At 34.9% G+C, this 16,030-nt stretch overlaps 1 protein-coding gene across 5 annotated transcripts; it reads left to right on the top strand.

The window, feature by feature from the left end:
- Positions 1 to 4,843: 4,843 nt before the first annotated feature.
- LOC116012646 lies at positions 4,844 to 10,615 on the top strand. Of its 5 annotated transcripts, none has more exons than XM_031252267.1 (10): positions 4,844 to 4,946; positions 5,614 to 6,289; positions 6,554 to 7,032; positions 7,117 to 7,359; positions 7,444 to 8,425; positions 8,746 to 8,827; positions 8,950 to 9,016; positions 9,382 to 9,567; positions 9,674 to 9,734; positions 9,962 to 10,615. In XM_031252267.1, exons 2-10 carry the CDS (start codon positions 5,800 to 5,802, stop codon positions 10,132 to 10,134), a joined length of 2,763 nt encoding a protein of 920 aa, XP_031108127.1. In that variant the 5' UTR covers positions 4,844 to 4,946; positions 5,614 to 5,799; the 3' UTR covers positions 10,135 to 10,615. The 5 variants fall into 5 exon arrangements, with proteins under 5 accessions (XP_031108127.1, XP_031108128.1, XP_031108129.1 ...); XM_031252268.1 differs by having other exon boundaries at positions 5,614 to 6,315; positions 6,580 to 7,032; XM_031252269.1 differs by having other exon boundaries at positions 5,614 to 6,511; positions 7,117 to 7,321; positions 7,652 to 8,425.
- Positions 10,616 to 16,030: the final 5,415 nt, after the last annotated feature.

Raw genomic sequence — 16,030 nt, 5'->3', positions numbered from 1 at the left:
ATTATAATTTAACAATAGGAATTGTATCCTGACAAATAGAGAAAATCTATCTCATATTTTTCGTGACTTTCACTTAAATTATACACAATGAGCAAAACTCCATTGTACATACCCACAATGCATCATCCATGTACTCACGTGAATCTCACTCATGTAGTAATTGTCACATGTAATTGCTTCACACTAATCACAACCTAATCAGTCACGCATTCGATCTAGCTAGAATACTAATCAACAACTTATTTCACCTCTCACTCAACACATCAATCATCTTGAACTTATATCATGATCAACGACACTCATCGCATGATATGCATCAATCTTNTATATATATATATATATATATATATATATATATATATATATATATATATATATATATATATATATATATTTATTTATCATTATTGATTGGTCAAAACCTCCTAGTTACACTTTAAGTTTGTAGTGGAATTCGAATCCTACTCTATCATAGACTGCACATTGAAAACAAGAATAAATGCTATTGGTTGACCACATGAAAATTTTTATTTTTTTCTGTCTAAACTAAATGGTTAAGTAGATAGCTAGAGCATGTCTCTCGTGTTTAAAGATTATAAGGATTTGCACTATCATTTACTTCTATTGTATAATGTGATTTATATGTAATTTAGCTTTCTTGTGTTATTTGTAAACTGTTACTTATAATTAGAATTTGCAATGTGGTTTGCCATTGCAATAATTCTTGGTTAGAAGTGTAATTTCACAATGAAGGATGAAAGGCGTAGGTTGACACGGAAACGAGAAAAGGAAATTCGGTGGGTGGCATGGGAGATGAGTGTGAAATATGGGAGCATACATATATGGACTAATTGGGGACAAGTTTGGAATTACTTGAGAAGTAAGTATGACAAAATTAAAAAACGACATTCAAAAACCACCTAACCAACGTTATTAATGTTTGGAGTGTTTATAGTATGAATCTTAACGAACATAATTGTTTATAGTAAAATATTACTTTTTTATCATCAAAATATTATATTTTTATTTGATTTGTGAAACGATATCACACAAGTGTGACTCATATATCTGAATAGTGAATACATATACATACATGATTGAGATGTGAAAACTCTCACAGTATAATAGGATTCTATATGTGACATTATAATTTAACAATAGGAATTGTATCCTGACAAATAGAGAAAATCTATCTCATATTTTTCGTGACTTTCACTTAAATTATACACAATGAGCAAAACTCCATTGTACATACCCACAATGCATCATCCATGTACTCACGTGAATCTCACTCATGTAGTAATTGTCACATGTAATTGCTTCACACTAATCACAACCTAATCAGTCACGCATTCGATCTAGCTAGAATACTAATCAACAACTTATTTCACCTCTCACTCAACACATCAATCATCTTGAACTTATATCATGATCAACGACACTCATCGCATGATATGCATCAATCTTATAAAAATATATAAAAAAATCCACCTTAAAAATAACAATCAATCAACTAAAATAACGACAAATGGCATAGCCTGAAACGATATGATGATGATTTGAAGCAATAATAGAATAGCAAAAAATTGACTAACATCATTAAACGAGGAATGTGTGGTGGTTGTTAGTCAAGATCAACTGTGGACTAAATGCTGCGTTTATTGACTTTCATGTACATTTCAAAGAGCCTTAATTAACTAGGGTTCGGCTAAGCCTGCTTTTACCTCATCCCTGCAAAAATGTTTGGTCCCGTCGTTGGACCATGTTCGCCCAAAATGGACTTTTACGACGTCGTCATTTATAGTGATTAAGCTAAAATTTGTATTGTAATTATTAAGTTTTTATTCAATTCGCCATGCATATTGGTCTATAATAATAGGGCTTGATACATGGATAATTCCGACATATCATTTGAGATCATGTAAATCATGGTGACTCAATGATTCAATCGACATGCCTAAATGTCGGTGCGCACAAGGGATCTGTTCACTTTAGAAATAACCTTCACACTCTCGCTGCCAATATTCGAACCTTAGTTTCTTCATCCAAATACTATCTACCGAACTAGTGAGCTAAGTCCGTGCGGATAACACTACTTTCTTGGATACCATAACTGGAGTCTTGAAACTGTACCTTCTAGAGTTGGAAACGCTACGTAACAATTTCCCATTAATAAGGAGGGAATAAATGCAGTAACAAGCAGTTGGATACTCCGATATATGAATGTCACATATCTGCATATGCATACAGCATTTAAACAAATATTAATATTGAAAACTACATTGCGTATTTTTCCCCATTCATTGCGGATGAAGTTGTCGAAACTGTCTGGCCTATAACTTTATAGTTTTGTGGTTTGGTTCGTATTAATTAGTTTTGTTCACTGATATATTACGTACGTTGTTGATTGCATGGTTGAAACTGTATGTACATGTGACATGTCCACACAAGTACACACACATTTATATACATAGAAATATAATAAATATAAATATAAAGTGTATAGTACATGCATGGAAATCATATGCATTGTTGTTGTGGTATCATATGAATCCTGCTTGCCGGCCTTTAGTATTTTCTTTCGGCATAACTTTTGAAGCAAGATATGTTGGTAAGGAAAAAGGCACTCATTAATGGAAAAAAAAAATATTCAGAAATAAAGCTTGTTGTGTTTAAAGAAGCAATGTCAAAGGTCTAATTAATATATTGAGAACATTTATTCATATAAGGTTGAATCTCAAGTCCTAACCTCATGGTAACTCATCTTCTTTGCTTATTGAGCACAATAAGACTCGAACCTTAACTTTTCTTCTCAAATTTTATCCTTATGACAAACTGAGCTGTTGGACAACATACAATGGTAAAGTTGAGAGAGTTGTTGAAAGCTAGAACTAAGTCGTGTATAATACATCTCTACAACTAGTCATAGGATATGATAATCCATCATTGTATATACTAGACTCTTATACTGTAGTATTCAATTAGACAAATTTAACCCGGTCTTAGCGGATCTATGCACAACTTATATATCATACTATACATTCCCATCTCCTAAATTTTTTTTTTTTTATTGTGGTGTAACTTTATATTTTTTACCTCGATATATATAATTTAGGCTATGATGTGAATTATCACAAAATAAACAATTATGATTACTATTAATCAAATAATTAGTATATGAAGTGTTTGGCAGGGTGGCAGACGATATGATTATACGTCACCGTCACACGGCTCTTATTCATGGCTGGAAACGAAAAACTAAAGAAAAAAATTATTTAAAAAAAAATATGCTAGCATGGATTGTTTGGTCGGTTCCTGAATAATAGGGTTGTGTTTTTTTTTTTGCTCCGACTTTAAACGAACAGTCGGAACAGATATGTATCTCTCGACTTTTGCTTTTCCTGTGTAAAAGTTATATAGCGAATCCGAATCTTTAAACAATATATATATGCCTTTAAACGATGAATTGTACTGTCAATTTATTATAAATTATTGAGGTGGCGAGAATACTTAGTCCTCTCCATATTAGGATAGAAAATGGTATTTTCTTGTCTGGTGGAGCAAGGCAGGTAGGTAACATATGGGGAAATTTGGCATGATGGTTTATGAGGGCATCTATCAATTTCATTTTCAGTATAATAATGACAATCCATTTCGTTTAAAATGATTTATTAGCTTGGATCCAAAAGGGTGATTGAATGATCGAGTATAATATGATTATCATATTAGAAGGTCATTCGTACAGTTTTTGTCAAAACTCTCTCGGTCAAGTCTGTGGCACATGATCTTCACAGTGCAATTTACTTATCTTATGTAATTTGTAAACTATTACACATGAATGAGGAATATCGCCGAAGGCCTTGTGGTCAAGCGGCATTAAGTGATTCTCCCAAGTGGGAGGTCATGGGTTCGAGCCTCAGTGGGGCAATGTTGACTTTGTTGGGCTTCACTTGAGAAAGTAACGCCATTTGCCTAACTACTATATCTTTGAATAGTAGTTGTAAATTTTTCGTTCTCATCCAAATAATGATTTGGTTTGTATTGTGATTAATGTTTTGATTAGGAAATTAAAAAATGGTGAGAGTGGTTATTAATTAAAGAATGTCACACGTGCATGGAGGTGCACTTTTGAGCTGGGGTTTGTGTGGTCCAAACCCTTTGGATCCATGGAGATCAGCTAAGGCCGCCTAAGGTAGCCATCCATTGCCTTTCATCCTTCAGTGTTATAATTATGTCATGTTGACTGAGGGCATATGGACTGCGATCCAACTTGTTTTGTTTCTTTCATTAATTACACACTAATCCTTTATATATCAAAGATCTTAATGCACATGGATTTGTTAAGTTCAAAGTTGGAAAACTCTAGTCAGGTCGAGCCACACTAAAAATATAAAAACCTTTAAATATCATCTAAATACGGAGTAGTAAATTAACTTTTCATAGTATTAAATTGGGCACGGATGTCAAAGTGTCATAGATTGGGTGGGATACATGACGTATATCTATTGGTTGATCAGATCAATGTCTCAATATGTCGATGACTTGAATTGATGGAATGACTGAAGAGACGCTTCACGTTCTATTTACTTATCTAAACAATATTAATTTTCTAATTTTGTAGGTCAGAATAAAGCGCTATGAGCGTGGAAAACAGAAACATATATATTCTCAATCTTGTCATATTTCTCTAATTTAGTGAAGAAATGTGATATTCTCCCTTGTAATATTAAGGAGTTAAGATTAGAAGTTATATCAATCACAAAATGTTAAATTTCAAAACCATAATGGGATATATAATTGGGCTAATTTGTTACGGCCCAACAATTCAAACTTGCAAACGGCCCGAATAAATGACGCCGAAACCCCCACTTCCTGAGCGGTTTCCTCTTTCTTCTTACCCGCAGCCAAACACCATCAAATCCGTTGGTGAACCTCTCCGGTGAAAGGTAAAGAGTTTATCTTCGTCGATTTCAATTTTTCGTTAATGGCCGTAAAATCCCCTATCCTTTTCTTCTCTTCAATTTCTCTGTTTCTATATGTATCTCTGTAAGTTTATCTATGGCGTGCCCTTGTGAGGATATTGACAGTTAGCTAATTCGGGATTTTTATGCTTGGATTTTGTTATTCGATTCTCTTGCACTTATGTATTGCGGTATAAACTATGCATTCATGCGGTTGTGTTGTCTGTTGCGTATAAGCATATAAGATTATTGAGTAGGCTGCAAGTAACATGCAAAGATTACAAATTTATGCTATTTGATTGATGGGCATAGCCTTACTAGTGTGCTTGTCTCTTGTTTTTGAATTTTTGTTTTTGGAACTGCTTTTTTTGGGGATGGGGGACTTCATATCTATTCCTTTTAATCCCATATATGATTGATCTTTGCTGGATTACTGTTTTGTGATAATAACCTGTTGAATGCGGTCTTCTTATGCCCTGTATATGCTTCACTTTGTGTGTGATAATGAGGGAAAACCAAATTAAAAAAAAAATGTTTGTGCTCTGATTTATTCTGGCTGTAACTAATAAGATTCAACATAGTTGCTTTGGGGATTTATCTGTGCCTACTTCATTTATCTTTTTTTTTTTTTTTTTTTTTTTTTGATGAATAGGAAAACTGAGAGTGAAATGAGTTTGTAGACAGTCAGGGGAATCGGTGCATCTATTTTTGGGAAAAACACTCAAGTGAACATTTGGAAGGTTATTTAAACTGGGGATTTTCCTCTTCCTTTTATTTCAAGACAAACTTCAATGAATGTAAAATTTGACCGAAGCATCTAACAACGAGAACCAAAAAGATGAGCAGGAAAAAGAATAGGAGAAGAGCTAGAAGCGAGGCAGAGAAAAAGGTTGAGCAACAAAGTGTGAATGAGGATAATACAATTTTGGAAACTTATAGCAAAAAACAAAGCCCTTCTGATGTTAATACTACTGTGGATACTCTGATGCAAGCAGATTCAGCTGACCTCTTGCCGTTTCCAGAGCATCAGTCTAGCTTTCAAAATGCTCTTCCTGAGGTAGAATCAGCTGCAAAATTTCCTTCTACAGAGCCTATGGACTTGGACCTAAATCCAATCGAAAATCATTTGGAAAACAATGTGGATGGGAAAAAGAAGAGGAAGAAGAAGAAAAATAAAAAGAATTGTACTGCAGCCATGACTAATCTACAGGTTACTTTTCCCAATGCAGAGCAAACTGTACAATTGCCAGCTCAAGAGCCCCTACAGGTTACTTTTCCCAATGCAGAGTCAGCTGTACAAATGCCAGCTCAAGAGCTTCAAGGGCTAGATATGAATTTGGCCAATATCCTTGAGGTAAAGAGTGGAAATAGAAAACAGAAGAAGAGGAAGGAAAAGAATCTAAATAAACCCACAAGCAATGTTCTTGATGTAGATTCAACTGCCAAACTACTGGCACCAAAGAATCAAGATAGAGATATAAATCTACAGGTCACTCTTCCCAATGCAGAGTCAGCTGTACAATTGCCAGCTCAAGAGCTTCAAGGGCTAGATATGAATTTGGCCATGCCAGCTCAAGAGCTTCAAGGGCTAGATATGAATTTGGCCAATATCCTTGAGGTAAAGAGTGGAAATAGAAAACAGAAGAAGAGGAAGGAAAAGAATCTAAATAAACCCACAAGCAATGTTCTTGATGTAGATTCAACTGCCAAACTACTGGCACCAAAGAATCAAGATAGAGATATAAATCTACAGGTCACTCTTCCCAATGCAGAGTCAGCTGTACAATTGCCAGCTCAAGAGCTTCAAGGGCTAGATATGAATTTGGCCAATATCCTTGAGGTAAAGAGTGGAAATAGAAAACAGAAGAAGAGGAAGGAAAAGAATCTAAATAAACCCACAAGCAATGTTCTTGATGTAGATTCAACTGCCAAACTACTGGCACCAAAGAATCAAGATAGAGATATAAATATGACCAAAATAGAGGAGAAGAGTGGAAGTGGGGAAAAACCCACAAGCAATGTTCTTGTTGTAGATTCAACTGCCAAATTACTGGTACCGAAGAATCAAGATGTAGATTCAACTGCCAAATTACTGGTACCGAAGAATCAAGAGAGTGATATAAATATGACATTACTGGTACCGAAGAATCAAGAGAGTGATATAAATATGACCGAAATAGAGAAGAAGAGTGAAAGTGGGGAAAAGAGTGCAAGTGGAAAAAAGAAGGGGAAGAAAAAAAAGCTAAATAAACCGGCAAGTAATGTTATTGATGTAGAGTCAACTGCAGAAGTACTTGTGCCAGAGTATCATGAGATTCATGATGTTCTTGTTAAACCCACAAGCAATGTTCTTGATGTAGATTCAACTGCCAAATTACTGGTACCGAAGAATCAAGATGTAGATTCAACTGCCAAATTACTGGTACCGAAGAATCAAGAGAGTGATATAAATATGACATTACTGGTACCGAAGAATCAAGAGAGTGATATAAATATGACCGAAATAGAGAAGAAGAGTGAAAGTGGGGAAAAGAGTGCAAGTGGAAAAAAGAAGAAGGGGAAGAAAAAAAAGCTAAATAAACCGGCAAGTAATGTTATTGATGTAGAGTCAACTGCAGAAGTACTTGTGCCAGAGCATCATGAGATTCATGATGTTCTTGTTAAACCCACAAGCAATGTTCTTGATGTAGATTCAACTGCCAAATTACCGGTACCAAAGAATCAAGAGAGTGATATAAATATGACCGAAATAGAGAAGAGTGAAAGTGGGGAAAAGAGTGCAAGTGGAAAAAAGAAGAAGTGGACTACAAAAAAGCTAAATAAACTGGCAAGTAATGTTATTGATGTAGAGTCAACTGCTGAAGTACTTGCGCCAGAGCATCATGAGAGAGATATCAGTTCACACAACAATCTTGAACAAAAGACTGCAAATGGACGAAAGAGGAAGAGAGGAGAAAACATTGAACCCACAAGTGATGATCAGCATGTAGAGTTAACTGAACAACTGCTGCCACCTGATAACCAAGAGAAGAAAAAGAAAAAGAAGATAAGTAAGGTAAAGAAGGCAGCAAACAATAACATAGATAATGTTAAGACTGCAACACAAGACTCATTATCTTTTGCAAGAGAAGAGACTGAAGTTCTGGGTGCAGGATCTGTAAAGTTGTGTCCTGAGGATGTGAATGTTGTTTCTGTTCAAACAGAGCACACTGCTACTGTTAAGGCTACCACAACAACTTGTGAAAATTATGAAAATGGGTCGTGTTTAGCTTTCCCTGAGAAGAATTCAGTTGAAAGTTGCAGTGTGGGGACCCATCTTCCATCCAGTGCAGAGGTTACCGTGCATGATGTCACTCCTTTGAAGAGGAAACTGCTCATCCTTGATTTGAATGGCCTACTTGCAGATATAGTCAATCCACGACCAAAAGACTGTAAAGCTGATGCAAGCTTTTTAGGACGAGCAAGTGAGTTTAATATTGCACACTTTTGAAAGCAATCAGTGACTTTAGGCTAATTTTATTTACGTGTAATGCTTGATTGCAATTAACAATTTATTACTTCCTTTGCATGAATCATGGCATAATTCTGGCGACACATTGACACAATGTTCTCAGGCTAATTCTATCACATGTAATGATTGATTTGCAGTTAGCTAATGTTGCTTTGGCCCTTCTGTGACGAGTTTATTAGCTTACACTTTTTTAATCAGTCAATGACCTTAGGCTAATTTTGTTCATACATAATGATTGGGTTGGAATTAGCTAATTATTAATTTCCTTTGCAGTATTCAAGAGACCCTTCTGTGATGATTTTCTGAATTTTTGCTTTGAGAGATTCAATGTGGCAATCTGGTCTTCTAGATCCAAGTACTCAACTTTACTTTTGATGTTTGCTTTGTCAATTTCTTTGTATTAGTCTTGTATGATCTTCTATCATTTCTCCCTGCCCCTTTTCATAATGCACTAAGTAGCATATATGTAATATGCAGGAAAATTATTGTTCCAGTGGTGAAATATTTATTGGGAGATCTGAGGCACAGTTTGGCATTTTGCTGGGTATCTTTCGTTATTCAAATCTTTTAGAGCCACATGGAAAATTCTGGACTTCATTTTATTTGTTACCCCCACCAATATTTTCATTGATTTTATTTGCCACTCTTTTAGGTTTTTTTTTGGTAACTGAAATAAGACTTACCCGCTTTAATCACATTATCTTGATCTAATAGGTACATGAACACTACCTGATTTGGTGTTTTTTCTTCTAATATTAACAGATAAAAACACCTCTAAGCTATTTCTTTTCACGTCTTTTGCAAATCTTCTAAATAGCAGTTTGTTATAAAAATAAGTTCATTAACTGGTTATTCATTTTCTCAGCTTTACACAAGAAGTTTCTGAGATCAATGTGCTGTGTTTTGCAGGATATGTCTCATTGTACCGTGACCAGATTCAAGACTCTTGAAAACAAGCATAAACCCTTGGTTTGTAAGGATTTAAGGAAAATATGGGAAAAGCGTTACCCTGGTTCTCCTTGGGATAAAGGGGACTTTGATGAGTCAAACACATTGTTATTGGATGATTCTCCATACAAGGCCCTTCTTAATCCTGTAATCCCCTATTCTCTTCTAACACAGGCCTCTAGTTTTAAGCTTATTTTTACCAGCTAATTCATTTTATAATTGTTTCTTTGGTTTATACTGTCATCATTCCCAGGTTCACACCACAATCTTTCCTTATTCCTACAACTTCGGGCTTAAAGATGATAACTCATTAGGTAAGTTACTTTCACACAATTGTTTGCTTTTGCTATCAGCACAATATAATGAAACAGTTCCTAGAATCCTTTTCAAGTTTTGCAACTAAAATTTCAATTTCCCTTTCAAGAATGTTATATACTACATAGTTATCTCAGCTGTATGTCTGAACCCTATTATTTATGTTGGTTTAAGATGGTTCAAATTGCATGGCACTTGTAGAAGTGACTCTCCATTTATATTTCAGGTCCTGGAGGTGACCTTCGCGTTTACTTGGAAAACTTGGCAGATGCTGAACATGTACAGAAATATGTTGAGGAGCATCCATTTGGGCAACCGGCAATTAATGAAAAAAGCGCTAATTGGGGCTTCTACTCCAGAGTTATTCAGAGCCTCCATCCTCAGGTTAAACAGCTCTAATTGGGGCTTCTCCTCTAGAGTTATTAAGAGGATTCGTGATCGGGAAAACTGTGGTGATTCCGTTTAATCTACTCTGCTCTAGCAAGGGACTGCAGATGCATCATGGGAATACCATGATTCAACTAATGCAGTGATTACTAAAAAGAATCAGAATGTTGTTGCATGCCAACTTGACCTCATTTTTTTGGTTGATTCGGTGGCCTTACTATCCCTCGAAGAACTCGGAACAACACCAAGGATGAGTTGATTCATTTTCACCTTTATTTCTTGAAATTTTGTAATTCATTGTTGTGAACAGCTTACCACACAGGCATCCTGATATAGTGATACCCCCTAAAGAGACTTCTTTTTTGGGTAACTTTAGGCTATACAAATTGCACCATTTTAGCTCAGGTTCTGATTTTTAGAAATGAATTGCTCTGATTTTTTAATGTTTATTGTTATTATTGAATGCAATAACTTCTTTTACAGTTATTTTTGATATCTTGAACAATGAACACTTGATCCTAGGTTCATTGGATTTGTATTTGATGAGGGGCCTATGATGGCTGCTGAGCTGTGATGGTATTGTAAAGGAATTGAGATATGGGGTCATGTCTGGAAATATGAACCTTACAATTTGTAAAATAGGGTCATGAATTCATGATAGTGAATGAGGCTATGGTTCTCTTTGACATATTTAGCTTTAGCTTATAAACAGTAGTTAGTAATAAGCTATTATTTTAAGTTCTCTGTCCGATTTTTCAACAAAAAAGTGATATGATGTTTGAGCTTTAGACCAATTCGTCTGTTTGACACCTTTAAACCAGCTCAAAATTAATTAAAAGATATTTTAAATATTGGACACATGCCAAATTCTGTGATGATAAATGAGGCTATTAATTGATTCTTATGATGAAATGAAGAAAGGGAAGCTGCCAAAACAACCTTAGTTGTGTACCATTGTCAAAAACATACATGACAACTCCACAATCAATTCATAGGCCCAAAATTAATTATTCATTGAACAACTGCTAGCTAGTTTGGTAAAAGTTCTCTTGATTCCCTTGCAAAACATCATGGCCTACAACTATCTCAACTATCCTCATTCATTCCCTTGCCTGTTCTTCCATCATTGATTTTTCTTTCTTTGCGTACACAAGGAGGTAAAATATACTTTCATAATCATTCCCAATCTTTACCATGACCTCATTTCTTGATTGCCACAGATTTTTCAAGATTTAACTTTATGCAAAAGGAGCTATAGAAGATGCAATGTATGTAATGTCAGAGGATGTAATGAATCTTCTCCATGCTAATATGGTATCTACTAATCAATGTTTTCATTTCGATAGAGTTCTGCTTTACTTAGTAGTTGTATGGTGCAACATTTCATTTTTACCTTTTATAAATTGTTAAAGTTCATTATGTATTTTTTAACAAAAAAGGGCCAAATACGCATTCGAACTTTAGCTGAAAAGTGTGCAATTAGATCTATCAACAATTTATTTTGATGCAATGGAGCTCAAAAATCGGTTACAAGTCATTAGGGTTCCGACAACCCGCCGACAAGATTTCGATAACAAAGTGACCGGCGACTGACGAACAGTTGTCGATCACCGAGAACAAGACCAAGGTCGCCTTTTCTGGCAAGTGGTTGCCTTCTCAAGCAGAAAATATAACCGCTATTCTGAGTAAAAAGAACTAAAAGTAAACTATCAACTATAAATCTAGGACAAAAAATAAAATTAACTCTTTTTCAAATTAGATTCTTAAAACACAAAATTATGGGATTTCCAAGATGAGTGGATTAACAATTTTGTAACAAGAACCTGACATAGCATGATCTAGATCTGATCCAAAACATACATTATCAAGAATATTAGTTGTGTTTTTCCAGGTGCCAGGAACCTAGAACCCAGGTTATATGACACGTAGGGGGTGCTTCAAGTGCAAATTTGCACCCAACAACTTGACATGTGCACTTCGGATTCCCAATGATCTAAGTTAGCAAAATTTTAATGATTTTGCTTTCATTGTGTCTTTATCCTCCTTGACTTTGATACCCCCTATTCATCATTTATCCATTCTTATGAATGAAGAAATTTCAGCTACCCATGTTCAAGTAATTGATAGCTAGCTAACAAATTTGATTCAATTCAAGACATGTAAAGGATTTTAGCGGTTGTATCGTATTTAATTTACAAGTGTTTTAATAGTAGAATAAAAATGTCCTATTACATATATATATTTTTAAATATTTATAGAGAGTATTTTGTAAATAACGGTTAGCTGATAGTTATTAGTTGATTGTGATAGTGAGTTTGATTAGTTGATATCATTAGCTTATTTGAAAAGGATATTCTGTAAATTAACTTTTAATTAATAGCTGATTACATGTAAAATGACTTGAAAACAGTTTTTTAAATTTTAACGTTTTGGAGCAATAAGCGTTACAAAAAAGCTAATTAATCAAACATTTATATTAGTTGTTTAACCAAGTCAATATTGGTTAAAACTTAAAAACATGTACTAATTATCTTTGAATATCATGTAAGGATGATGTGACAGTCTATAATAAACTATAACCCTGTTTGGTAACATAGTTAGCTTATCAGCTAATTTTAACTTATTTGACCACTATTTTATAAGCATTGAGTTTAAAGATTGTTAACAAATTCTATAGAAAATCCAAAGTTTCTTAAGCCCCAATCTGCTTAGATCTATCAACTTTTTTGCTCCATTCTTTTTGTGTATCTTTGTGTAATGGTGCATGGTGATGAGAGATGGAATCTTGACTTTCTCTCTCTCCCTTTTTTGCACTTGCAAATCTATTACCATTCCTAATAGAATCCCCTCATTAGTGTAAGCACGAGCACACATATTGTATTGGAGTAGTTAATTAATAATTAACAAAACTAATTAACTAATTATCATGTGACATGATACTTTATATTGGTTAAGGAAAACTTAATTAAATGGGAAAATGCACATGGTGGTCCGGTGGGGGGGATCATGTGCCCAATCATGTTAGGCTAATGGGGCAGCCTTTTCTTGGAATATATATATCTATACTATAAGTGTACATATATATATGAAGAATGATATATAAAGAGGGTTAGGGGTGAGATGATTAATATTGGATAGTTGTTCTTTGCCTAATGAAAGTAAAGCATCCCTCATGGCCTCCCCTCCACTTTATCCACGTGATCATGCAACCCTCTTCTTTGTAACATCAATTGCAATCATTCCTAGTTATGGGTGTCACTATACATACACATACACATACACACACTCGTAATCGAATATCGAAAAGACTTAATCTGAATTACTGGTTTCAAGATCAGAATTAATCTTTATAATTGGAAAGATTCTATCAGTGATAGGAGAATACAGGGCGTTGAGAGTATTTTTCAGTTGTATGTGCATCCCAACCTAAACGGTCAGGATACTGAGCTCGTTTGAGCGGACAAAAGACCTAAGAAATGCATCTCATCAACTTTAATCTTTATACTGATACGTAGCATGATCGATATGTTAAAAGGTAGTATAGACCTAAACATGATATTCGAAAGTTACAATAAAATTATATATATGCATATGTGATTTCAAAAAATATATATATGCATATGTTTAAACTAATATGTGTGTGTAACTATACCTATATGTGTATAATTAGCCTATGTTGCAATCTTTCTACCCGGAATGGAATGGAATGAAATATGACCCATAATCTATCCACTTTTTTACTAGCTAGCTTGCAGAAGAACATGCACCCATGTTACTTAATTCCATTTGCAGTTATTCTTTTTTGCATTGGTTCTGACAAACCTCATCAGGATAAGTGTGTACCTAGGATTTATCAATTAATATAACAAATCGCCTACATAATCATCATTAAAACTGTACAACATAACCGCTTTGATATTGTAATTGTTGATACCAAGTAATGCAACAAAGGATGACCAAATGAGTGAAATAATACTGAAACATGATTCTTATATCAGAATGTTACAAGTTTGAATTTTTTTAACACTCTCTCAAATCTGTTTCATAAGATATTCTTAATGTGTTTTTTTTTTCTCTTATGTAATTTGCGAGCTATTGTACAAGATTCTAAGAACAAAAGAATCTATTTTGGGGAAGTTTAGGATGTGTGTAGAAACCTAGTTTAAGTTCATGGCTGCCCTACAATCATAAAAGGCAAGCGGTGACTGCAAAAGAGTGGAAGACAACATGGTAGATACATATGAATTCCCAAAGCCTACACTTCTGGATCCAGAAGAAATGAAGCTGTTGACTCTTTCTAAGGAATACTTGTAGCTTACTCAAATACATTCTTTTAAAAAAATAATAATTATTAAAAAAAAAATTGAAGAAGAAAAAAAAAAAAAAAGAAGAGGCAAAGCCAGCCCATGAAATTGAATCTTCACATGGAAATATTCAAGAAAAACTTCACCAATTTTTTTTTAAGAAAATGAATAATTGCCACTAATGTTGTCTCCCTTCATAAAAGCTATGATAACAAGGTGAAGGATATAATGTTATTGTGGATTGAAACAAGGGAAAATGGACCCAAAAAAATGGTTATAATTTAATGACATAAGTTTGGGATTTATAAAAGAGATTTTAGTTTTAATATTTGTTGTTACAAAAATGTAAGATAATAGAAGACAGAGAAGCCAAAGAGAATGATTGTAGAGGAAGTGAGGGAAGCATTGCCAGTACACAAATCCACTTTCTTACATGCAATCTGACAAACACCACATGCCCATGTAGACGAAAGAAAGGCAATAGAGAGGTCCATACTCCCAGTAACACTCCACTCCACACAAGACTGCCCTCCCTGCCTCCCACATTATTTGTCCACTTGAAAAGGACTCTCTAACTCTCCGCCATAGCTCAACTGTTCAACTAATTCAAATAAATCACATCTTAACCGGTCGAGAAATTCAAAATTCGATCACTACTCAATTGGTCGACTAATTTAAAGAAGTCACATCTTAACTAATTGCGTATTTCAAAACGTCAGTCACAGCCCAACTAGTCAACTAATTCAAAAAAGTCACATCTTTAACTGGTCAAGTAATTTTATAAAGTTAATAGTTCTGATGTACCCAAAGAGTAGGGATGTAAACGAGCCAGAATCGAACTCGAGCTCGGTTCGGTTACGAAAAGAGCCGGCTCAAGCTCGAAGTTGACTGAACTTGAGCCAAGCTTTGACTGAGCCGCTCGATTTATTTACACACACACACACACATATATAAACATTTGTGCTCGAGTTTGGTTTGAGCTCGAAGTTGACCAAGCTCGTGACGAGCTTTGACCGAACGGCTCGGTTCATTTACACCCCTAATTCAGAGTATAGAAAATAATTGGAGTCATTAACCTTGTTGCGTAAGCATTTAAGGAACCTGTAAATCATTGAAGTACATCTTGCAATTTACCTCATCCACCAATGTTTCGAGACAGAAGCGGTGGGACCTCGGAATTAGGGTACAATCCGTTGAAAACGACTCAGTCCTCTTCCTCCCCCTAATCCTAATACAACTAGATTTGACCCCACTTAGTTCAGACTCACCCAATCTAAACCCTACCCCCCACCCCCACATAACCCCACCTCCAAGTTAGAGCTAGCTGCTTTAAATTTTCGTACCTGCATTATTGTAGCAGTATATAAGTATATTATCACACAACTTTCTTTCTCCATCTTTCCCTGAATAAACTAAGCAGCATCTCCCTCCTTCCTTGAGAGTGACAAAAGACAAACTCTCCCTGCAACCTTTTTCCTTTCTGTTAAAAAAAACCCAAAAGGACTTCTCTTCTTGGCCCTCAAGATTTCCCTTCAATTCTACTTAACATACATTGCATACACACTACACACAGTCTACTCATTTTGCAGCAATTAAGGTGAAGG

Source organism: Ipomoea triloba, chromosome 3, assembly GCF_003576645.1.
Source record: "Ipomoea triloba cultivar NCNSP0323 chromosome 3, ASM357664v1".
NCBI classification, from domain to species: Eukaryota; Viridiplantae; Streptophyta; class Magnoliopsida; order Solanales; family Convolvulaceae; genus Ipomoea; species Ipomoea triloba.
The sequence above is the reverse complement of the archived record's forward strand: the minus strand, read 5'-3'. Positions and strand labels throughout refer to the sequence as shown.

Coding starts and splice junctions, on each gene's coding strand:
- LOC116012646 (XM_031252266.1), top strand. CDS start 5,800: ATGAGCAGGAAAAAGAATAGGAGAAGAGCTAGAAGCGAGGCAGAGAAA. Junction 6,512..6,553: donor TCAAGAGCTTCAAGGGCTAG/ATATGAATTTGG, acceptor TTCAAGGGCTAG/ATATGAATTTGGCCAATATC. Junction 8,828..8,949: donor ATCTGGTCTTCTAGATCCAA/GTACTCAACTTT, acceptor TGTAATATGCAG/GAAAATTATTGTTCCAGTGG.